The sequence below is a fragment of the Notothenia coriiceps genome, unplaced genomic scaffold (genome assembly GCF_000735185.1).
Source record: "Notothenia coriiceps isolate Sejong01 unplaced genomic scaffold, NC01 NC01_scaffold00000339, whole genome shotgun sequence".
NCBI classification, from domain to species: domain Eukaryota; kingdom Metazoa; phylum Chordata; class Actinopteri; order Perciformes; family Nototheniidae; genus Notothenia; species Notothenia coriiceps.
Window position 1 is genome coordinate 16,586,229 of NW_011333040.1, and position 24,574 is coordinate 16,610,802.

General features: G+C 38.0%; 3 protein-coding genes and 1 long non-coding RNA gene across 5 annotated transcripts in view; 3 read left to right on the plus strand and 1 right to left on the minus strand.

Annotated features, from left to right (window-relative positions):
- sec11a (SEC11 homolog A, signal peptidase complex subunit) overlaps positions 1-4,191 on the plus strand; it is a 7,691-nt gene extending 3,500 nt beyond the window's left edge. Inside the window, exons 4-6 of the mRNA XM_010773210.1 lie at positions 203-322; positions 3,597-3,654; positions 3,768-4,191. Coding sequence (XP_010771512.1) covers positions 203-322; positions 3,597-3,654; positions 3,768-3,818 — 229 coding nt within the window. The 3' untranslated portion in view covers positions 3,819-4,191. The remainder of the gene's footprint in view (positions 1-202; positions 323-3,596; positions 3,655-3,767) is intronic.
- A 918-nt stretch (positions 4,192-5,109) lies between these two features.
- Positions 5,110-24,392, plus strand: LOC104947266 (uncharacterized). The gene is made up of 3 exons (XR_798542.1): positions 5,110-5,209; positions 15,324-15,327; positions 24,382-24,392. It is a non-coding gene; the product is annotated as an uncharacterized lncRNA (long non-coding RNA).
- On the plus strand, positions 7,990-15,302 carry LOC104947250 (proline-serine-threonine phosphatase-interacting protein 1-like). Of its 2 annotated transcripts, XM_010773233.1 has the most exons (15): positions 7,990-8,167; positions 8,654-8,754; positions 9,390-9,464; positions 9,982-10,016; positions 10,127-10,233; positions 10,600-10,662; positions 10,772-10,864; positions 11,214-11,259; positions 11,382-11,461; positions 11,912-12,010; positions 12,650-12,746; positions 12,901-13,000; positions 13,173-13,261; positions 13,561-13,685; positions 13,896-15,302. In XM_010773233.1, the coding sequence occupies exons 1-15, from the start codon at positions 8,135-8,137 to the stop codon at positions 14,025-14,027; spliced, it is 1,275 nt and encodes a 424-aa protein (XP_010771535.1). In that variant the 5' UTR covers positions 7,990-8,134; the 3' UTR covers positions 14,028-15,302. The 2 variants fall into 2 exon arrangements, with proteins under 2 accessions (XP_010771535.1, XP_010771543.1); XM_010773241.1 differs by lacking the exons at positions 7,990-8,167; positions 8,654-8,754 and adding an exon at positions 9,814-9,908 and having other exon boundaries at positions 9,408-9,464.
- Positions 15,678-20,827, minus strand: LOC104947242 (tetraspanin-3-like). Its single transcript, XM_010773222.1, has 7 exons — positions 20,671-20,827; positions 19,060-19,251; positions 18,777-18,851; positions 18,259-18,360; positions 17,879-18,031; positions 17,449-17,532; positions 15,678-16,798 (listed from the first exon to the last, which is right to left on the minus strand). Exons 1-7 carry the CDS (start codon positions 20,731-20,733, stop codon positions 16,706-16,708), a joined length of 762 nt encoding a protein of 253 aa, XP_010771524.1. The 5' UTR covers positions 20,734-20,827; the 3' UTR covers positions 15,678-16,705.
- Positions 24,393-24,574: the final 182 nt, after the last annotated feature.

Sequence of the window (24,574 nt, forward strand, 5' to 3'; positions counted from 1 at the left end):
AGGGCCGATTCAAAAGGGTCCGCGAGCTGCATTTTGCACCCGGGCCGTAGTTTGGACACCCCTGCTGTATAGCAAACCTGAGAAAAGCAATTCTCAGAGAGGCCACTTTGATATTTCCCACTCATCATGAATCACCCAGAGACAGATGTGTTGAAAAACAGGCCTTGATGTACATTGTGGTATAAAATAATTTTGTCCTCAGGGAAACTGGAGACATTAAGTTCTTGACCAAAGGGGACAACAATGCAGTGGATGACAGAGGACTGTACAAGCAGGGCCAACACTGGCTGGAGAAAAAAGACGTGGTGGGACGAGCCAGGGGGTAAGTGATATGAAATTATCCATGATTAATCCAGATATCTTGATAGCTTAATTACGTCACCTTTCAGGCTCTGAGTCCACAGATGAAATATGTTTTATAACAAATGCAGAGAAATGTTTATTACATTCAATAGTGGTTATTTACACGATACATTATCAGGGCGGTTTTGGCGCAGTGGTGAACTCCAGTTCGAATCCCGCCTCGGCCGCCACTGCGTCAGGCCGTTGTGTCCTTGGGCAAGACACTTTACCCGCATTTGCTCCTGTGGGTAATGTCCACAGTAATGACTCTTACATGTCTGATATGTGTAATGTGTAAAGCGCTTTGAGCAGCTGTAAAAGCGTTCTAATAAAAAATGTAATGCATTATTATTATTATTATTATTATTATTATTATTATTATTATTATTATGTGTTGCCAAGGTTTTCTGGCATAAAAAGCGAAACCAATGGAACTGAGCCCCGTTTGTCTTAGTTTGGAGACAAACTGGGAAGAAGGTCATATGCAAAGTAGCAATTTCACATTGGTCCTGTATATAAGATTGAGGGATTATGATTTTCTGTTATATTTTCCAGTCAATTTATATTGAACAAGGTAGGATTTAGGCAACTCATTCTCTTCATCAGCGCTTGTCCAGATGTATGCGAGGGATAGTGTTGTCGTGACTATCATAGACGGGTAATTAACCACTCAGTCTTCATCCAAACAAAGAGCACAACTCCATAACTACGCTCTGGTTGTTTATCATTCCAACAGCAAATCACCGTTACCTTACAAGATGTTGCGGTAAATCGGAACAAAAGAGCTTCCTACTCACCTCCCTACAAACAAAACTGATAACAAGCAGGTGCTCAGGAAATATGAATTGCACCTCCACACACAGTTACTATCGGAGACTAAGTGATACGCAGGTCAATTATGTGCCTTGCTCCGACAGATAGGAAGGGCATTAAACACTCAAATGGTTCTATGAGCAGATGTTCATTCAAGCATAGGGCTGTCACATGAAATATTAGTCGACTGTTTGAGAAATAATTGCAAATCCAGATTTAATTGTCTTTATTGTTTTTTCTTCAATGCCACAAAGCGGCGCTAGTGTGCTCAGCTTTGCAATAAGACTTCAATCCATATTATTCATTTCAATGGCTGAAATTCATTATCAAATATTTAGCTTATACAATGTTTCACCTCATCAATCAATCAATCAATCAATCAATCAATCAATCAATCAATCAATCAATCAATCAATCAATCAATCAATGTTTATTTATATAGCCCAATATCACAAATATCACATTTGTCTCAGTGGACTTCACAGTGTCTACAGAATATCAGTATGACAATACGACACCCTCTGTCCTTAGACCCTCACATCGTACAAGGACAAACTTCCACAGAAAACCCACAGTTTAAAGGGGAACATGTGAGAAGCCTCAGGGAGAGCAACAGAGGAGGGATCCCTCTCCCAGGACGGACAGACGTGCAATAGATGCCGTGTGTAAATCGAAAAGATGATACATTTACAACATAGGTAGACCAAATGTTTGGAAATGCATGTGTCTATAATAAGAAGATGAATCCACGAGGATGTCAACTATCCTGTGGGAGCCATCTGGGAAGTAGTATGATGAGAGTCAGGCAGGACCACAGAGACAGGTTCAGCCACGACTCAGGATCCCGACGTAGATAGACACCAAACAGAAATTTGGGGGAAGCTGGGTTATTCGGAACATGAGAGTACACAGGTACAGACAGAGAGAAGGAAGAAGTAAGGTGTCCCCCGACAGTCTAAGCCTATAGCAGCAAAACTAGCAGCTGAATCTAATCAGCCCTAACTATAAGCTTTATCAAAAAGGAAGGTCTTAAGTGCGCTCTTAAAAACGGATAAGGTGTCTGCCGCTCGAACACAAACGGAAGCTGATTCAGCAAAAGTGGAGCTTGATAAGAAAAAAACCTCTTGCTCTGCTACACAGATTAATCTGCTACTCAGAATATCTTGTTCTGAATCTGTGTCGGCCCCCTAATGTAAAAAAAAACAAGTGTTTCAAGAGTCTTCATGTTATTTTCAGAAGTTAATATGCAGCAGGGATTAACCGTTCCTGCTTCAGCTTCCACACCGCGGAGGCAGAGAGACAGAGACATTCTCAGGATCCAACTTAGCTTTAGCTGCAGTGTTTGACCAGAGACACACTGAAGCCTCAATCAGTGCATCAACCATACATCTCTCTTTAGCTTGATCACATCAATGAACCACAACTTGTTTCCATCAAAATATTTGTACGTGAGTTGTGAAACTAGAAAAACTGGATGAAAGCACAGCCTTACTTTCCCCAGAAGACACTGCTGCACCTGTAGGGGAGTTTCTCAGAAATACATCAACAGAGATGTTTATTGCTGGCACCTCTTTGTCACCCTTTTGCTTCAGAAAGCCATAAATATCTCATGTGAGCGTAAACGGATGAACCTGCCAAAGCACTGTAAGATCTATACATCACTCTTTTTTTCTAACTAAAGGAATACTTTCTATTAGTGCCACGTTTGTAACAGTGGCTTTAAATCCACTCGATTGTGTGAAATAAGCAACAATTTAGCTTAAGGATAGCGGTCAGCTCCAATAATGGCGATCAGGCTTATGAAATAATACCTGAAGGCGTTTCTCAAGAAGGCGTCTTCTGATCATTTGAGTTGTCTTGAAATGTTTTGCCTTCATTTCTAATTGGACTGCTTGCGCCCCAATCATGTCTGCTTCCCAATATCTAATTGTATCCAATATGCTACCAAATGATAAGTTATTGATATTTATTTATATACACAGCAGAAAATGTTATCAGTTACAAACTTAACTGCCTGAGGATAGTAGGCTGGCACAACTAGGTTCGCCTTCTAAAGCCCTTTATGAAACACACTTTAATACACTGGTTGTAATGTGAATCACTCCCTATAATAATAATAATAATAAATTCGATTTATAAAAGCACCTGTCATTGCTCACAGCAATCCCAAGGTGCTACAGGAGGCATAATAAAAACAAACAAAATAAACAAAAGTTTAAGCTTTTTTTTGTTTTAAATAAATGTTTTTAAGGCTTCAGTGGACTGTGCACTTTAAGGTTTTGTAAAGTCCTGATCTGTTCTTAATTGGATCTTTGTTTACTGCTGTAGTTATACCAGTAAAACATCTTTTATGTAAAGCACTTTGTAAATACTGTTGTTTTAATATGCAATATGATGCATCTATAACATTTCCTTATGGTTAACATTTGTATCTTCTCCAGGTTTGTGCCATACATCGGAATTGTCACCATTCTCATGAATGATTACCCCAAATTCAAAGTAAGTTGGTTGACCCTATAGCACTAGAGTCAGTTTACAAGATATTGTTTTTAAGCTTAGTGATGTTCAGCATGATGGTCTGGTTTGTTAAATGTCTTGTTCTCCTCCCGCAGTATGCTGTCCTCTTCTTGCTGGGTCTCTTCGTGCTGGTCCATCGGGAGTGAGGTCCCCACACTTCAGGACCCAGGAAGGATAAACTACGTCCAGGAAACCTCAGTCATGCCTTTCAAAACAGAATTCAGTTAGTTTTTGTCAAACCCAACTGGCTTTTTTGTACCATTTGTTTGAACATTTTGTAGAAACGTGGATAGAGTGTTTACATTTGAAAAAAAGACAGCAAGCTTTAAAAATATTTTTGTGAGGGGCTAGGTTTAGTTTGGAAATCTTTATTTGTAATCCTCAGAATGTGAAACAGCATTCATCCAGATAAATTAAGTCTTTATTTCCTGTTGTTCATGGTCTTGGAAAAAATATGTGAAGTATTTTATGACAACTGAATATGAATATTATTAAATATGAAATCTGGTTACCATCCAATATGGATTATTATAACTGTCTCTTTTTGTTATGGCACCTGTTGTGCCTATATCTGTTAATATTCATATACTGGGGTTACAACAGTGATGCAATTCCTGGAAAATAAATTATTTAGAAAAACTGTTTTCCAGGCTTGGCAATAGTTTGGAATGATAAGAGTGTCTAACAATTAAAAACGGTTAACTATTTTCTTAATTCCCTTAGTAAATTCTCACATTGGCGTTTATAGCTGTCAAATGAGCGAGTAAAGTTAGCCCCCCCCCATGCTACATTTTTACTACAATGCCTGTCTTAGGGCATAGCACAGTGGAGACTTCTCTGTTTCAGTGTGTGTACTCTGTATACATGCTCTGTAGTTGATCTGATTGAAATTGTGGTTTTAAATCTCAAAACCGCTACAGTATCTGTCAGGCAGAAACTTGGGACAACTCATTTTCATTTCAAACCTTTATTTAATCAGATTGGTCCCTTGAGATCATAGATCTCTTTTTCAAGGGAGACCTGCAGCATATAGGTTCCGACATAAAACAATAAAGGACATCATACATTATATTTACAGGATACATTTACATAGTTATAGACATTTACAAGTGACTGCCCATAGTATCAACGAGCATTTCATTTAGCCTAGATTTAAAAACATGCAGAGGAATGAGATTGCTCAGTTTCAATTCTTGCTGAAGATTGTTCCAAGCAAGTGGAGCTGCGCACATAAAAGCTGTCTTACCTAAGACAGTCCTCGCTCTTGGCACATCTAACAATACATCATGCGATCTCAGACAATAGCTGCTTGCAACTCTCTGTGTTATCAGAGAGCAGATATAATATGGGAGTTTACCCAACATGGCTTTATAAATAAACGTGTACCAATGACTGACCCTCCGTACAGTAAGTGATGGCAAACCTGCCTTGGTATACAGGGTACAGTGATGAGTAAGTGCTTTACAAATTTATGACAAATCTCAGTGCGCTGTGATAGGCGACATCTAACTTGTTAAGGCAATAGGCAGGTGCATTTGCTAGGGTTAACTTTGATTTAAACATTTGTAGAATACTAAGAGCATTATTGAGTAGTTGTAACTGTATTAAGGGTTAAACTCATAATGAGTTTAACCCTTAATACAGTTACAACTACTCAATAATGCTCTTAGTATTCTACAAATGTTTAAATCAAAGTTAACCCTAGCAAATGCACCTGCCTANCGAACCAATGGCTTGAAACGATATGCCAGTCTTTGTTTCATGCAAAAAGACCCAGTAAACACGGAGATACGATGATATAAAGTAAATACATTTCAAAAGTATGAGAAATGGAAGCACATATTTTAATATCTTCGCCGTATTTTATCATTTTACGAAACGGAAAATACTGGAAACTGTAGATCCTGCTCAACAGGATGTATTTACCAGGGAAGGGGTGAGGTAATCAGGTAAATGGAGTGATACGAAGCGAGACGAAAAGAGACGAAGAGGGACGGCGGGAACCGAAGAGAGACGGCAGGAAATGGAGAGAGAAGAAGATATACATATTATTGTACATAATGTGTATATAATAACATAATGATTAATTTCACATGATAATATTTTTCAGGGTTAGGTCCGGTCTGACAGCGCTTGGCTCTCTGCTGCAGAGAAGATCACTGCTCTAAACAAAGTCAAAAATCCTACATCCAAATGGAATAAATATAATAAATTATTATTAATAGGTTAAGTCTTGTTCATTGTTTTTCACTTTTATTAAATGTTTGATATTTCCGGTGGAAATGGTGGACTATCGGACAGCACACGTTCATATTGTAACTCACACATTCATGCATTTTGTTCTCATATTCATATATTTTAATGCTCATATTTATACATTTTGCTCTCATGCAGATTCATTCAATGTTTACTTTTAAAATTAAACATAATATATGCATGTCTGAAGACAATATATGTATGCAAGAGAAGAATGGCTTATTATATTCTACAGCTCTTAATAACATTCATTTTCTGGACTCAATGTGTGTCTTGGCTGGGGGGGGAGAGCTGTGGAATGCGACCATCCCCCTTGGGGGAATTCCTCCACACATTCCAATGGCCAATTTGTTTTAAACAAAGAGTTCACATCAACATGGGGGTGGGGGGCTGGTGAACGGTCTGGTAATTTGTTTGTTCCACAATGTTTATCATCATGAAATTAATATCTATATATTTTATACTATACTTGCACTGCTTCCCGTTTTCATACTTTATATATCTTAGCATATTCATACACACTGTTCATACTGCTCACAGGCTGCTGTGTATATCTAGTGTATTACTCAGTGGCGNGTTCGACAGAAACACACGGCAATGTTGTCCTGACTGTTGTTTTTATGCGGCACCGGCTTGAACAGGTCATGTGATCTGATCACGCCGGCGTGACGGTCGACTCCAAAGGGTTAATATTACATACATATAAGTATTGTTACAACTTGTATTTAGAAATACTCTGTTGTACTTATTGATGCATAAATGTGTTCATCCATTCAATGTGGCATCTGCTATAATGGGGTTAATGTATGATATTACTTAATAATACAATACATTATATATATGATATGATAATTACATTTGAGTTTTATTCATTTCTTATTTTATAGTTGCTCATTATTATTATTTTTATTTTTATTATAAAAATAAAAATAATAATAATGAGCAACTATAAAATAAGAAATGAATAAAACTCAAATGTAATTATCATATCATATATATAATGTATTGTATTATTANAGGAATGGCTAAAATGCATGACCTGTTTGGTATTTTGAAAAATAAAAAGTATAAATATGCCTTATAAGGTATGGTCCCACACTATATTATTCAAATATAGCATGATAGGTCCACTTTAAATAAAAACCTGTCTGAAAATGAGCTGGTCAGATTTTGGCTACTTTATGATGTCATAACGATTTTTTGGCTTGTGTAACCATTAGCCAATCACCAAGCAAGGTAGCCCCCCCCCCCAGTATAATAGGGGACCTTTAAGGATTCTTGCTGTTCTGAGTTTCTATCTTGATGGTTGAAAGTGCTTATTGTTAGTCACTTTGGATAAAAGTGTCAGCTAAATGTAATGTTATAACATTTAGGGTGACAATAGCTCAGTTTGTAGAGACTTGGCTTGGGAATCAGGTGTTTGAGTCCCCAAATGGGGAAGTAAGGAAGACGGCCTGGTAACATGGTACCTCTCGGTAAGAGACAAGATGCCCTTGAGCTTACCACCAGACCCCCATAGTGCTGTATAGTAGCTGCCCACTACTCCTAATACTAGCATGGGTTAAATACATTCTAAATATCACTTAAATATTCAGATTGTATATACATGTTCATATAATACATGCTTTATACATTCAACTCTAAAATATGCATATTATGTTAATGTGTATTGACCAAATTGTATACTAATTTGAATAATACAAAATGAAATCATATTAATGCAACACGAACAATTTAGGTGTCACTGCTAATCTCTCTCTTTCAGCCTTCAGCCATCAGCCCAGTATTACTCACTGTGACTGACACCATGCTGGATGAGTGTTAGTGTGTCAATGGCCAAACTACTAATAGAATGCTGCCAACACATTTCAACCACTGACGTACTTAGGCAGATGATTTATGCTGCCTATGTTTAACAGACCCTAACATAAACTTGAAAGCAGACATTGAGTCTTCAGCAACTGATAGTGAAAGAGAAGCTGCCTCTCACAGGCTGAGACGACTGTGGTCAGTGACATCATGGGGCAGAATCTCTTCCTCATTCAAAATGACTCACTGACTCTCAGGACACTCAAAGTCTTAAACACGGCTTGAGTATCCCTCAACCTTCAACAGCATTACTTTAATTGTGAGAGATCAACTTCAGAGAGAAATTGTCTAGAAGAAGTTCACACTGAGGAAATCTACTGTGTTCAGCTCAAGGACGATGCCCCCTTTGCTGTATAAAGATGCGTTCTGGGTAAGTCTATTTGTGTGCTCTTGTGGTTAACTGAACTTGTCCTTGTATAAGTGAAACATCATTTGTATCTTTAGTCATGCAATATTCTATCTCAAGGTTATCTTGGTTGAAATTCACATAGCAAGTATACTAAAATTGAATTATACGGTACGCACGTACCTCCAAAACATAACATGTTGACGGTACATTGCCATGCAGACTCCTTCTATATTCATGTACATAAACTATATTTTAACTTGTACCAGTAGTCCTTAATTAGCCAAATATTTAGAGTTGATACATAAAATGTCTTTGTTGAGTTCTGCTCAAAGGGTCTGTTTCATAAAGTAGGCATGTTGTCATGTCACATAAAACTATTTTTGCCCTGTGCTAGTTCTGCATTTTTACCACATAGTGAGTCCAGGATTGACTTAAGGATGTGTTGCAACAGTTGTTGAGAAATGCTGTTAACTGCAGAATTTCCCTAACAATGTCTTCTCCATACAGGGGTCTGATTTCACTTGTCATGCCGGGTATGACACTGTGATCCAAAGGTTACGAGATGGAAGAGAAATGTGCAAAGACATGGAGGAGCTCTTAAAGATGAGGTAGCATTCAGTCTGTATTTCAGCAGCTGAAACCAAAAGGCCTTAACCCTGACCACTTGCCTGTGAAGAGTTGAGACCACTGCTGTCTTTTTATTACTACAAGATAACTAAGATCCCACTGCTAAGTTGCACTACAACAGATTAAAATTTGTTGGTTTGTTAGACAACTTTGTATATTCGTGGTGCAGAAAGAATGTACAGGCCTTTGTATGTGGAACAAAAATATTTAGCACGATATATTAAAGGTGGGGTATTACATTTTTTTATGGATTTTTTCCATTCTTCAGATATTCATTGCTATCGGGATGTTAAGAGCATTCCATGGAATATAACAAAAAGTGTATCTCGAGCCGGTTTCTCAAACTTACCTACCCCACCTTTAAGTGATAATATTAGTTTTATACAGATAAAAAACCTCAAATCAAAACCAAAACTAACGGAGGATCAGATAACACAAACAACTTTTCCTTGTTGTTAAATGATGATATTCAGCCTCCAAAGGTTGATAGCATCTACAAGACAAAATACAGTTACTGCTTCTCTTAATTTGGGACAGAACAATTAAAAACAGTTCAGTTTTACAACTAATGTTAATAACATAAGTAATGATGTGACTGACTGTTGATACTCCACAGGGCACTAGCAGAGGAGAAGTATGGGAAGGACCTGGTGACTATTGCTCGCAAAGCAGGAGGCAACACAGAGATCAGGTAATGGGCTGAATTCAGATTCGGGTGGCTATGACAAGAATAGTTGATGTACTGTGCACACCGATTGTACACTTGAAATGTTGCAAAAGGGCCACAAACAGTTGTTTTGCAAGAGATTGAGATTGTTTTTTGTAACAGCAAGAAAATGCTGCTTGAAACTGACCTGCAACAGACACTACAAAAAAGTTAACTCAAGTCATCTTTGACTCATACTCTTTTAGAGGAAACACACTTTTTGTGTCAAACAAAGAAACAGGGTGTGTGTGTGCGTGTGTGTGCGCGTGTGTGCGTGCGTGCGTGCGTGCGTGCGTGCGTGCGTGTGTGTGCGTGCGTGTGTGTCCTACTGCAGCAACCCCCCTCAGTGTACAGTTGGTCAGTATCAGTCGGCAGTTTCCTGCTCTCTATCATGTCAGGCGCCTGTTTTAGAACGGATTAATCTATGAGGTGACAATTAAACAAACTATAAACTACTATGTAACTTAAATTATATCTAATCATGAATTTACTTTTTTTCCAGCACCTTGAAAGCATCCTTTGAAATATTAAAAACACGTAAGTTTGTCCAGTCTTCGACAAAGCAAGTCACAAAGTTCAAAATACTGCTGCCATTGTTACTCTTTGTGTATAAATAAATGGATACATTTTGCTGTTTTTGGCTGCAGAAATCGAGAACATCGGTACCTTTCACATCCAACTATCTGATTTATTAAAAGAGGAGGTGAAAAAGATTGAGACATTCAGAGAACGGCAGAAAGAGCAGAGGAAGAAGGTACAGGGAACTTTCTGTTGCTTAACAACTTACTTACAGTATTGTACACAAATGAAGAAGTGAGCTTTCATTGGCCAGATAAACGTAATGTGAGGTTTGATAGCCTACTCTGCCCGTCTGCAGATTGTATTCTATGGTCAGTTAAACCCCTTTCAAAAAGGTCATGCATATTTGCAAAGCTAAGTAATGGCCAAACAATGCATTGAGCAGTAAATGCAAATACGGATAACACCTACAGGAAGCAACCAGTATTAAGATCATGTTAGAAATAATATTATATTGTTTTAGATTTCTACTGCATGTTAAGAACGGTGGATATTAAAACTTGAAATTGTTTGATTTTGACACTTCTGTTTCCCCTGGTAGCTTCAAAGCATCATGGAGAAGGTTCAGAAGAAAAAGGTTGCTGTATACAAGAGGACCATTGAGGTAAGAAAACAGCCTAAAAAGGCCTAACACACGTAGCTATTACTAGCAGCATTAACAGCACTTCCTGTCCTTTGGACAACTCTGTGGTATGTGTTTCTGTCGCTCTCAGTCTAAGAAGACCTACGAAGTGAGATGCAGAGAGGCAGACGAGGCAGAACACGGGGCTGAGAAGATAACCGTTGCATCCAAAAACTCAGAAAAGGTGCATAAACTAAATTAAATATCGCACTAAAGAGTAATGTTTCCTGTTGGTAACAAGTCAACATTAGCTGTGGGACTGTTATGCAATGTGATAAAGTAACATCTAGCAAAGAGGAACTAAAATACATGTGCTACTGTGACATCCGCCATCTCCTTTAAAGTACATTCAACCTAGCGCTAACGTTCCTGATCATCTTTATGTTTATTAAGGAAGTGTGGTGACCATTCCAAAAACCGTTTTTAACCGTTATGATGAAGATGATGTTTCAATGTGAGGAAGTCTCGCATTTTGGGTTGATATTGTCACAATGGTCATGCATGCTGCTTATTTTCTAACAAATGTTTTGCAGGGACGTCAGAGAGCCAAACAATGCAGACAGGCGGCCAAGGAAACAGGTACAGCATGACTCAGAAACAAGTCACATCTCTAGAATATCTATTTACAACTGCATTTGATTACTTGTTTCTGTTCTGCCACTGATTTTATATTTGTTTCCGTGTTAACTAATCTCTCACAGAGAAACTTTACTCAACCAATATTGTTCAGCTAGAGAGTGTTCGCCGGGACTGGGAGGAAACACACAAAAGCACATGTGAGGTATGGACTATTTTCTTACATTGCATTTCACTTGTTAGGCGCTTTTATCCAAAGCAACTTTGGATACAAATAACATGACATGCATGCATTGCTGTCTTGCATAGTCATAACACAAAACAAGAGTTTCGAACCACACACTAGACTTTTGACAGACCAGGAAACACACTTTCTGGCATCGGGCTAAATATAGAACAAACCCACAACCACGCAGTAACACACTTCATCATACCGACTTAAGTACTGCTGGCTTTTGCATTGCAAACAGGTGGCACATATCGATTCCTAATACATTTAGATGATACTGCAAGTGTGCAGTAGTGCAGCATAAAAACATTCAAGGTGAGGGAAACGAAGAGTAAGAAAATAATCTGACTAAGTTACTGATATGATGAACCTGGATGTGGTAAAGTGGAAATACAGTATGTGGTGTGTACTGTCTATGTCTCTCAGGTGTTCCAGCAGCTGGAAGGAGATCGCATCAGCATGCTCAGGTGTGCTCTCTGGGACCACTGCAATCACTTCTCCATGCAGTGTGTCAAAGATGATGAGGTAAGCTCTTTATTTTCTTAATTTATTACGTTTTAAATGACCACAGACATGACTTAACCTTCAAGGATCAGCTTAGAGTGAGAGTCTCACTTCAATGCTTGCTTTAGTAAAGGCATGTGTGCAAATTATATATGTGTGTCAAGTTATCCATTTAGTTCTTAGTGCACATTATAATAGCTTGCCCACCAAACCTGAATCTTAACTATGAAGTGGTATTGCTCAAGGCTAAAATAAACTGGTGAACATGGTGAAAAGATTATACCAGCTAAATGTTAACACGTTAGCATATAGATGAGTACAGGCCCAATATAAGCAGTAAATCAGTAAACTCTCTCTTTGAAGCAAGGTCAGAGTGCGGGTTTCTGGCTAAACGTTCACCTACTTCCAAGGTGCATGAAGAAGTGAAACAGTTCAAACCTTTCTTTGACACCCTAATGAAAGCCACAAGCTGAAACACATTGGCCTCACAATGACGATGTTTCTGTATATATTACTACAAGCCTTGCAGAAGGGGTTTGACTTCTTTAAAAACAGAGAACAGCACAAAATGCCATCCGTTCGGTGAATGATTTAGCAAAAGCATCTTTTGTACAAGCCAAGTTTCTTCCTCTTTTATTTTTGTTGTCGTTTTAAAATCAGTTTTACGAGGAGGTGAGGAAGCTACTGGAGTTGTGTGACATCACCACAGACAACAACTACTTCATAGGGAGGAAAAGCACCGGAACGCGGCCTCCAGGTAAGAGGCCACAACACTTTTAGATGGTTCTTCCCTTTCGGAGGAACCGACAAACTCAGGGAGAGAAGTGAAGAAGAAGAAGAAGAAGAAGAAAGTCATTACAAATTAACTTGACCAGATTCTAACATTAGCAACTTCTCTTTTCCTTGAACAGAGCCCATATTGTTTGAAAGCTACTACCAGACACAGAAGTCAGGAGACAGCAATGGCCAAGCTCACTTCGCAGGAGGAGGAGAAGAAGACATGACGATGAGGTCTGACAATATCCCCATTTGAGCTAGCATTGTTACTGGTGGTATAAAGCAAGCATACTTCCAGGTTGTGGCAGAAAGAACATGCCGTCTTCATCTTTTCTCAACCTTAACCCTTTCTATAAACCCATTTGTGTCTTTATCCTTAATCTCTCCCCTCACCTCAATCCCTCAGGGGCTCTGATCCTCTGCTCGGGAGTTCTGTGAACATCAGGTTCGACAATCTTGAAAACCCACATTCAGCACCGGCACCTTTCGGTGGGGGTAAGTACTGAATTCACTTGTTATATCCATCTTGCACCATGAGTAAAGAAGATTTTAGCCAACTTGTGCTCTTATAGTGGATATTTTCTATTGGAATATAAATACAAATGAAATAAAATGTGAAAAAGTATGAAAGGCATGAAAACATTTCACTTTCCTTCGTCGTAATGAACCTATTGCATGTGCTTTCAAAGCGATATACACTCTATGGATGCAGAGAATGCAATGTATTGTTTATGTCAAGTTTTAATACCTAAATAAGTAATGCATTTCATTTGCTATTGCTTTCTTTGCCTCAGCTTCAGCTGTGGAATCAGACGGAGGATATGCAGAGCTGCCAGGCCTCCTGGGTGCAGCATCGTTGCCAACAGTCTCAGCTGATGACGACACATGCTACATTGTGGATCATGAATATGTAGCAAAGGTGATTACTATAAACACAATATATGTTATTTACAATGCTTAGCCGTAGCTTGACATGAAACCAAAACTGTCCTTAGCAGAGTAACATTACTTTGATTGGACAATGTGCTCAAAATATGTAGGTATTAAGGTATGAGAATTCATAGCTCTATGCTTGATGGTGTCATCCTTTTTAACTATTTTGTCATCTTTGTTTATATTCATCGATCAGGAAGAGGACGAATTGTCTGTTAGTAGAGGGGAACTGATCCGAGTGTTGGAACAAGGCGAAGATGGCTGGTGGACAGCAGAGAAGAACGGGAAGACTGGACTGGTGCCAGGAAACTATCTGGGCAAACGCTGAACCCAAACAAATAAACAAACACAAAGAAGAGCATGCAGCCAAACACACACAGGCCAATTACAACCAAACACACAGTGTCGCAGCAAAACTCTTTTGCAACGTCAACAAAAAGTGAAAATAGACACAACAACAGACACACACACCGAAATACTGTTCTTGTCACTTGCTGATCATTAACTTAACACCTATGCTGTAGCATCATGTTGTAGGTAGTAGGGCTACTTAAGTTATGTGTCTTCACAATCCCTTGCTCAGCTCTGAAGATGTCTTGACTGATGAGTGTAACTATTATTTATTTAAGATTAGGCATAAGAGTATTACAACATTGTAACCATGATACCTCATGTGCTGTTGATCCAGGTCTGTATGCTCTCTAATACTGTGCACAGTGCGTGTCATAAAATCAGGTGTTGAAATCTTGTATGAAACCTTTTTAGCTTCGAAAGACATTGCTCTGTGTCATATTTTCAACGTGAGTCTGAAGCACTAACAACAACTAGTTGCCAATAGGAAAAAAACAATTGTTGTGCAAATGCGAACCAAACTCTACATGCAATAATAATACCATTGTTTTATATTCTTGGATCAACAATCTGAGCTGTGATCATTTTCAAATGATGTAAACAAAGATCAATTAATTTCATATTTCTATTTGATGCATGTGAGTTACAAATAAATGACGTCAAGTGCATATTGTGGTCTATGGCGTTAATAGAAGAAAAAAGTGGTGGGCCAACAACAACAACAATTTGGACGGGTGCAAAACATGAAGATGAAACACTTTGACAGAATGCACAACATCACATTTACATTTACAGATAAACACAGGTGATAATCCGACTGAGCACATACCTGTTCTCCTCACTCTGCTCTGTCCATTTGGGTAGTGGTCATCCGCAAAGAAGCCTGGAAGCCTCATGGCCATGTTGCTAGCTCTTATCTGACAAGCTTGCACTTAACATTAGGGATTCCTCCTGGAAAACGTATCTTTCTTAATAATATTATTACCGGGATATAAGGCTTCCAGTGTGTGCCTTAAAAGACATTCCACATGGTTCACCGCAGTTCCTCAACTTTTTTACATGAAATACAACTTCTGCTAAGGAGTAAGCCTACATATCGATGAAAACAACAGTAGTTTGCAAACAGCCAATCAAAATCTCAGTAGGGCAAAAGCAAATCAAGACCCACCTGGCTTCAAATGATGCCACATGTGCCACCCGCTTTTCTTTTGCGCATGCGTATTGTTGATTTCCAATTTGTGTTTATTAATGTTATATGTCAAGCTTTATCCAGATATGTTTACGGTCTAAATTGCTCAGTAGCCTACCACTAAAACATTATTTTTTGCAGCCAGCAGATGGGGCTGTGCACCTTGTTTGGTTTTATCTCTGGGTCTAAATGTGGTATTCTTTCAATGTGTTTTGCCTTGTGTTTTAAAGATATGGAAAGTACTTTGAGGGTTACTGTGCTGTAATTATTGAAAACTTATTTCACATCTGTAACGTAACCTTCAAAGCTTCTGTCAAAACATAGGCTATATGTGAGTGACTGTTGAATTATCAAATCATTACCTGTGGATATGGTTTAAATGGCAATATATTCACTTCAATGTTAAACCATGGGTATGGAATGATGACAATTAAACAGTCAAGTTGAAATGTATGAGTTTATTTGTCCCTGGCTCGTCCAGCCTCCAGTATTTACACAATTTGTATGATGATTGTTCTGCAACACTAGCTAGATATTAAGCCAAGGGGTCAACTTAACCGCTCAAAAACATTTAAAAGGTGCACAATAAACAAATGTAGAAAATAAATGTGTCATAATTCTTTGTAGCAGGTTTATGTCTACCAGCGAAAGAGAAGGAATTATCTGTAACAATCTATTCATACAGTCATCAGGTAACACCGAAAATACTCCTACTATTAGCACTGGATAAGAAAAGGTTAATTCACAATTCATGTATTCGCAATGCCTCGTGATTGAAGTCTTATTCAGAAAATATTCAATACATCAAAACAGAAAGTACATTGTTAACAAACTGAATATTCATGAATACTAATGCGGAGCTGCTCTTCAAACAACATTTTAAGATTGAGATAAAACACTGTCTGATGCCAAGGTAAAAAACAAACATTTTCCAACTTCACAAAGTCTGGTCAAACTAAGTTCTTAGGAAAGGTGTACATTATATTTTTAGCATAGATTTTCCAATGACTATTATGAGATGTATGTAGTGCTCCAGCACGCAATGATATCATTCCATACAATCCCACACTGAGTGAAATAAACAAATGTGCTCAAATGTACTTACATCATTTTCAATGGGGATAAGCCCAAATGTTATCAAGCCACAACTAAAAATGAAACTAAATCTGCAACAACATCAATTGTGTCAATTAGCCATATAAAACGTTGGCTTATGTAGATGGTTCAGTATTACTAAGGAGAGAAGAAATTACATTTAAAGTAACAGTAACATACAAAGCATGTGTCGATAAATAACTGGATTCCCCTTGAAGTGCCACACCCACCCAAACCACATCATCAGTGTTGGATACTTTATCATGAATTGTGCGAAGTGTGTGTATGAGCTTAAACTACTACAGCTGAAATCTACTGTGGACATGTCCGGTGATGCTCCTGTGGATTTATTGAGTGTGTTGTTGGTTGGCTCATGCATAGCTGTTGGTGGTGACCAGCAGCTCGTACGCTGGGTCATGACTCCTCCTGCACAGCACCACGCAGGCACAGAGCATGCCCAGCATCTGCAGGCAGACGACAAGAAAACAAGAGAAAAGATGTTAGTTTGAACTCTTATGCCCTCCAACATGACAGGAAATTAATTCAGAAATGTAAAAGAAAGAACTAACTATACAGCATGCATGTTGTGCTTTAATGAGTATGTTTGAGTGTAATATTAAGTGATCGGCCATGCTGTTTTAGTCTCCTGGTCAGCAGTGACCATGCTGAGCTGTTGAACATAGTCAATATCCTTTGACTCAATTAGGTCAGGGCTACTGTAAGCTCAGTTTGTGCTGATAGAGATAACTTCAGAGTTAATTATGCGGCCAATACATAATTTAATTTAAATACAATCATAGAATAAGATGTGTATGTGTTTTCTTTTGCAGGGAGGTAGGTGTTTGTTGAGAATGAGTTAACAGTGAAGTACACATACTGGCTTTGGTCTTTACTTATTCTAGGATTACCATCATATTTTCCCCACAAGATAAAACTCTGATTTTATCAGAATCCAGTTCTTATATTTACAACAAAATCCTTTTGAGCAACATACGCAACATCAGCTATCAGACGATGGTACAAGTTCATATATATTTGGTGGTTATGTATTTCAATGTTCACCTTTGTATTCACCTTCAAATAAGTGATTTCAGGTGACTCCTGTCCTGCTTACCTGTATAGATGCGAAAGTGAGTGAAGCCCATATGACATACATCATGATCTCCTTTAACTTCTTCACAACGAGGGCTTCACAACCCTGTGGCAGAAAATAAATGATATTAAAAAGACTGCATAAAGTGCATAGCAACATTTCTTACAACAAAAAAGTATGAGGCAATAATGTCAATACCTTTTATGTTTCAGCCACAGACACAAATACCCAATATTCATTCAATTGTGCTGGAAATAAATCTAATGTTTCTTTCGCATATACAAATGTTAAATCTGGCCTCACCACAACCTCTGCTGCTGGCGCTAGGTTGAGCAGCATGGAGGTATACTCCAGGAAAAATAAGGAAATCCCATTTTGACTAGAGAGAATCTTTAAGGTGTGTTTTGTGGTTTTAGCTATAAAGCCCTGAACTTAAGACCCTAATTCGTACCTCTTGGTAGAGATCTGCTGGTCGAGTGAGAGTGCCAGTACAGTTAGTGATGCTGGGCAGACAGCAGCTGACCGGGACGCTGTTGTTCTTAGATTCTTTAAACCAGTGTGTGTTCCTCCAGTCAGAGTAGTTATGGATGCCGCAGCAGTGAAGCTAACAGGAGAATAGAAAAGAATAAAGGGGGGATAAAACAGTCAGGAGTTGATTAGGAACACTCATTTATTTCACGTTCTGAAACATGCAAACATCAAAACACACACGCTTAAAAATGCATAAAATGACAATATTATTCAGCTCAAATGAGTCAATATGTGAAAATGACTGTTATCCTTTGAATTTGTATCTGACTTTTTTTTTTCACAACAGGCTTTTCTTCTCACCTGCCTCTGCACATAGTCAATAGCACGGCTGGGAGCATCAGTGTTGGTGCCGTTGTACTCGTTGTAAACCTTCTGGATGGAGTGATTGACCTGATTTTCAACCTGAAGCAGAGGCACAGCAGTGGTTACTGTCCCTGCTCAGGGACTGCAATGTCCCTTTGTTTTCTCCAGGGCACAGTTTGTCACATTAATATAAAACTAATTTAAAATGTAGGCCCTAAGGCAACACTATTAACCGAAGGGATTTGTAAACATGAGAGCGGCGAAACATTAATTAAGCCTAGAAAATCCGGTTTGTTAACAACAACAAGATGTAACAATATTGAGTTTTGCTTAATGTTTTCATCTATATTTATCTCATCTCTCACTGGGGACAAGTAGCAGACACACAACATACAATATCAATATAAAGTATAGAGGTACATTCTGAGCTTTAACAACATCTGAAGTGCAAACAGAAAAATACTTTTATTTAAATTGAATGAAATACTTCTGTTTTCCAACGAGACAGTGTTTACCTTCGCCCTGTATATGTAGCCAAGCACCACCACCACACACTCTGTTACAAATACCAGCAGGAGAATGGCAGCAAACTGAAATGACAATAAAGACACATAGTTAGGAGTTTCATTAGGAAGGTGAGTCAGAAGTCAAATTAATATTTGACATTGCTTTTAGGGCGATTATACCAAAAAAACATCTAAAATCGTAACTTTTTTTGCATTCGATAGGTTGATTGTGTATTTTCCCCTTGCACTCAGTATATTTTAAGGGGTGCAGTTCAAAGCAGGGAACACTCACAGTTGCCAGACCACAGGAGCTTTCACGTATTGTTGCGCAGCAGCCAATCAAGCCGATGATGAAGAGCAGAGTCCCGACGGCTATTATTATGATAGCAGGAATCAAAGTGTACACATCTTCAAAGAAGTGGTCATAGTCGTCATATGTGATGAACACATAGGCTCCAATGTAGCACAAAATACCGGCTGCAGCCTGCAGAGAGAAACAGAGACACGGTGAGAGGAATAAGTAATAAAATCTAGCTTCTCCTTTTTTATCTGAGTCCCCCCATTTTTCTTACTTTGTTCCATGGGTCTCACATGACAGTTGGATTTGATTGTTTGACTATATATATTTTTATTCAGAATTTGTTTGTTTGTTTTTCTTTCATTATAAGACAACACTGCATTAGCTAGTGTATCATAGTGTATTTTGTTGGCTGCTTGAACCAGATCCAAGACACTGGTAACAACCTACATCTAAGACATGGATAAACTATACAAACCAGCCTGTCAACTATGCTCCACATTATAATTTGGACAGCCGAAACTCTACACATCTTCAGAATCAGAAACCAGAATCAGAAATGTGTTTATTACCGAGTAGGTTAACACATACGAGGAATTTGTCTTGGTGTTTTTGGTGCATACATAAACACATACAAATGAAACAGATCTCATGCAGACTGAAAATGAATGTGCTCAGACTGCGCCTGGGCCCTTTAGCTATCTCCTATTGTGTAGCAATTGAAGCAGTTCAGCATGTTTGCAGGAGTTTATGTATTTAAGTTGATGCATTGTATATTTCTTAGGTTGTACGCACATGGAAGAATTCTTTCTTTGTACCCAGCTTTGGACAAAAGCTCAAATAATGTTAAAGTATTGTTGTAAAGTGTTGGATTTTGAACAGCATCTCTTGCTTAGATTCAAAAACTTGCATTGTAAACATGGTAAAGCCTTTTGTTTTTGCAATGCTGTATTTAACTATGGTCATTGCATTCAAGCTAATTTCAAGACAATGATAGTAAGGTATAAAAGGCAGGTGATAAAAGAAACTCCTTAAATTACATATTATGCAATATTTCTTGCATAAACTACTATTTATATAGCTTCAGCTGAAGAACAGCAAACACATACAAAACATGTAAAGAGACTGGTGCAATGTGGCCTGGGCCGCTGGTTGATTATGTATTCATCCTGGGAGATAGCTTAACGTGTTCCTTTTTCAGATATATATCACACGTTTTGTTTTACACCTCCATTTATCCTTCCCGTTTTCAACATTGACGGATATCTTATTCCAACTCTGGATATAAAACTACATGTTGCAATCAATATCTCAGACAGCAGATTAACTCTCTGCTGCATCACGTCAGCTTCAATTTGTGGGCGGCAGCTACCGACACACTGTAGCTATCTGCTGCACAATATCCTTTCTCCAATTAGAGCCCCTCACAGAAAACGCGAAAGTGACACTTTTTCCGTGGATATTATGGCTCAAAAAGCAGCTGGACTGACGCTAAACTGCACACTGCAGAGCATCTCTGGCGCAGTTTGCTAGCTCGCTAATGCTCTCCATCCATGGCCTCACTGAGGATGCTGGACTTTGTTAAAACATCCATCGTTTTCTTACCCAAAATATGAGATTAAGAAAAACCAAGACGGTTTTGGATGACGTAATTCCACACTGCCCCATGGTAACTTGAGCTTTAAAAAAAAACGGTAACTATAAAAAATATTTTTAGTGATGCACCTGCACCTTTGCTGTTATATTAATAAAATGGCTCCGGTGGTCCTGCCCCACTTTACAGATTATGTCCTGCTCGACCAATGAAATAGTCGCAAAGACAAAAAGGTCACATGGTCTGATGACATCACCATTCAAAACAAAGTGTGATGGAGGACATTTGAACATTGAGCTTTGCAACAATTTAGCAGTATACATTACATTCATTGTGAATAGTGCAGCTTGTGTTTTTAAAGGTCATTTGTATTTTAGTGTGTGTTTATGTACAACAGAAGTCCAAGGAATATCAGTGCTTTATGCTTTTCTACACATCCACCATTAAGTTATGCTGTAGGCTACAACATATAATAACATATACTAAATTGTTCCCAAATGGGATTTTTGTAGTATAAATAGTTAATCACATACAAGGCCATCAAGACCTTAGAGTTGTACAGAAATGATGCATTAAACAAATAGTTAATATGACACATTCATATTTACTTTAGCTTTACTGGTTCACCACATAATATTATTATTATTTTTATTTTTTAATTGCTTGATTATGTGTGGTGCTATCACCCTTATTCAGTGTTCTCTGTCATATCTGAGTTTAGTGTTGTTGTTTTCCACAGTTAACTTGGTCTAGGAAGAGTTGCAGCTTTTGCTGAGGCTGGTTCATGGTTTGTTTGAAATTTGATTATTTACAGCATAATTTCACCCCCTCACAACACACACGGTAAGCCTATTAAAGACACAGACAGGCAGCATCAGATAAATGTTCCTGCCTGACATATTGTTCTTTACCAGAGGGTGGCAGTGTAGCATCGCTCGTTTTCACTGGTATGCAATGTGTAAGAGGATGATGCATCAAGTAAGTGTGGTCAGTTGGTAAAAGCATATAACCATCACGTTAATTAAAAACAGAAAAAGTAATAATATGGCATTGCATTGCAACCACACAAAAATGAAAGAATGTAAGGGACACATTTGACCCTGCTTTCTATAGTTAACTCTATGGGACCTGTGTCTCTCGTATGAGGTCGTGATAAATTGCTCAATTGAAAATTAGCACCTTTGGGGCACTCAATAAATAATGATTTGAACTGGTGCCCAAAGCTTTGGTTTTTATTAAGTCAAAGCTTGCAACCTTTGTCACTGTCAGCTTTTGCTGTTAAGCCCGAGCACCTCAAGTCAATGCTAAAGCTACAAAGCTGACACAACATACATCCACTCTGTGAATTATGCATCAAGTTCACCTGTTGGCTATACATCAAGTCATTATTAAAACATAGTATTAGTAAACAAAGAAACAAGCACATATGCAGGGAAACAAAGACAGGATAGAAATGGTTTCAAAGGATTAGACGACTTTGAGTCATAGAAACAAATAACAACAGGGCTTGGTTGTTTTTACACATTTATCTTGTCTTTTACATGTCAAAACATGACACTTATTTGAATATAATTTGCATTGACAGGATATACTTGAATGATAAACAGAGGGATGTTATGTTATGCTGTTCTCAAATTAAAATGCCCTCACATGACATATGAACCACATTTACAAGCAATGCTTTGATTAATGAAAGACAAGACATGTCCAAGAAACCCCTTATAAAAACAAATCATTGTAAATCATGCTATATGATTTATTTCATTTTTATTTTTTTGGGGGGGGGCGGTTCCAGATCTCTGTCCAGGGCGCTCTGTAGTAAATGTGTCACACGGGAGCAGTTCATGATAACAGACCATTATTTGGAGGATATTGCAGCTATCGCCAAAATGCCAGATGGCCAATTCAAGATGAGGAAATAAGCTGTCCAGTGTCATCGTCGCTGTGGGTTCTTTTCATTGAGCACCAGGATTTGATAATACTAATTCCCACAAGATAAATATTACCTTAAAATGAATGAAAGTGTCCTCTTGAATGATCAGCTGTTTATATTGTTGATGGATACAAGTCAATGTTTAGTGAAATGTTTTTATAAGAACTTTCTCTTGACATTCTCAACTCACTGCCTCAAAAAGTCCTTCTTCTACTCTTCTTATCTTTATCCACCGATGTCTTACTGATACAGATGTATTTATAGGGAATAACTGATAATGATTCATTCCTATCAAAAAGAAAAAAACTAAAGAATATGCAGGAATAACATTTCATTTTCATGGAATTTAAAATGCAATGTTTACCTTTGCCAAGCATCACCATGCCTGTGAAGATGCATATATTGTGTAGGTCGACAGAAAGAGGGATTACAGGATCAATCTAAGCGTCTTAAAAGAACAAAGCATTTATTTGCGCAATAAGGAACATTCGAGGTAAACAGAAAGCACAGAGCTGCTGAATTGAATTGCTCATTCCTCCAGGAGTGAAGAAGCATACGTCAAGGGAGATGTGACACAGTCAAAGTGTGAGAAGTCATCATCATCCTCAACCATTTACACTCTGAAACATGTTTGGATCTGCAATTTGAAGTCATAAGAGGATAGTTGTATTCACTAATTCACACACACACACCCGCAAACTATTAATTATTGTATCAACACCTAGACTATATGAAACAGATTATCATGCAGCTGCCTGACAGTTCAAGTTAATTAATTAAAGACATGATTGCATTTGAAGATGACATTTCTTTCAGGACTCAAATACGTACATCTTGTGTATGTGCCAGCAGTACAAATAATAATCTATGTCAGTGTGTTCCTTACCTTTTGCTTTTTTAAAGTATTTTCATTGCAAAGATCAAGGAAAAGATAATTATCCGTCATTATCAAAAAAGAACATTTTGACCAAAAGTAACACCAAAGAACATGCTGGAGAGTTGCTCCTCTCCTCATCAAAGCCAGTTTAAGTGCTTTTTTTTTTCTGGGAACACGATTTTCAAGCATATTAAACTATTTGTGTACAATATTCTGCGACTAAAAGTTGCTGCAATTCAACGTTTTTAAGTAGTGAAATAAGAGTATCGTAAGATGTTTATTTATAAAGAAATAAACGTGTTCTTCTCCACTGTCTCAGACTTCGATCCAAAGTGAGAAACTCTGCACAAAGCCTTAAATTACATGTTTGGATTGAGAGTGAACTTTAGAAATACCAACATTGAAATCAACTAAATGGTGATTTTGGGTGACTGTGCTGAACTCAGTTAATGATATTCAAATGTTGTAATCAACAAAAGTGTTGAACACATTTTAGAAACTCCTAGAGCAATGCAATTTTCCTAGATGACTAAGTTAAATCAATGCCTTGAAGATTTGTCCAGAAATGCAACAGTTTAACCTCCATGAGGGATGGATTGGTTGTTGAACTGTTTTATTAAAAATGTTATTATAAAACTGTAGTCTACATAATAAACTGGCGACTGAGTAATTTATAGGGCCAAATATGTTGAGTTATAGAAATCAAGACTATACAACTCAGTACTCTCTGTTTGTGTGTCCGCCCACCACTCACTATACTCTGAACACAGAACATATTCCTCATCTTGAAGCTGACGTAAAGCATCAGACATCGCATTGTGGGAGAGATATTAAAAAAGCCTATACCAGAATGAACAATGGATCAGCCGAAGGCAAGGACTGCTCCATCTCGCCTCACCACTATTGATCGAGAGAACAGATCATCCCTTTATGCAAAGGACAGGAGAGGTACAAAAGATGATATCGATTCCATGTATTCAGGAATTTAAAAAAATGATATAAGCTGCCTACATTTGTATTTATGTAAGTGTTATTTTGTGTTAACAACCAATCTTACTCATGCTGAACAATGAGTTGTTGTTGTTGGGCCTATAAATAAGGGATG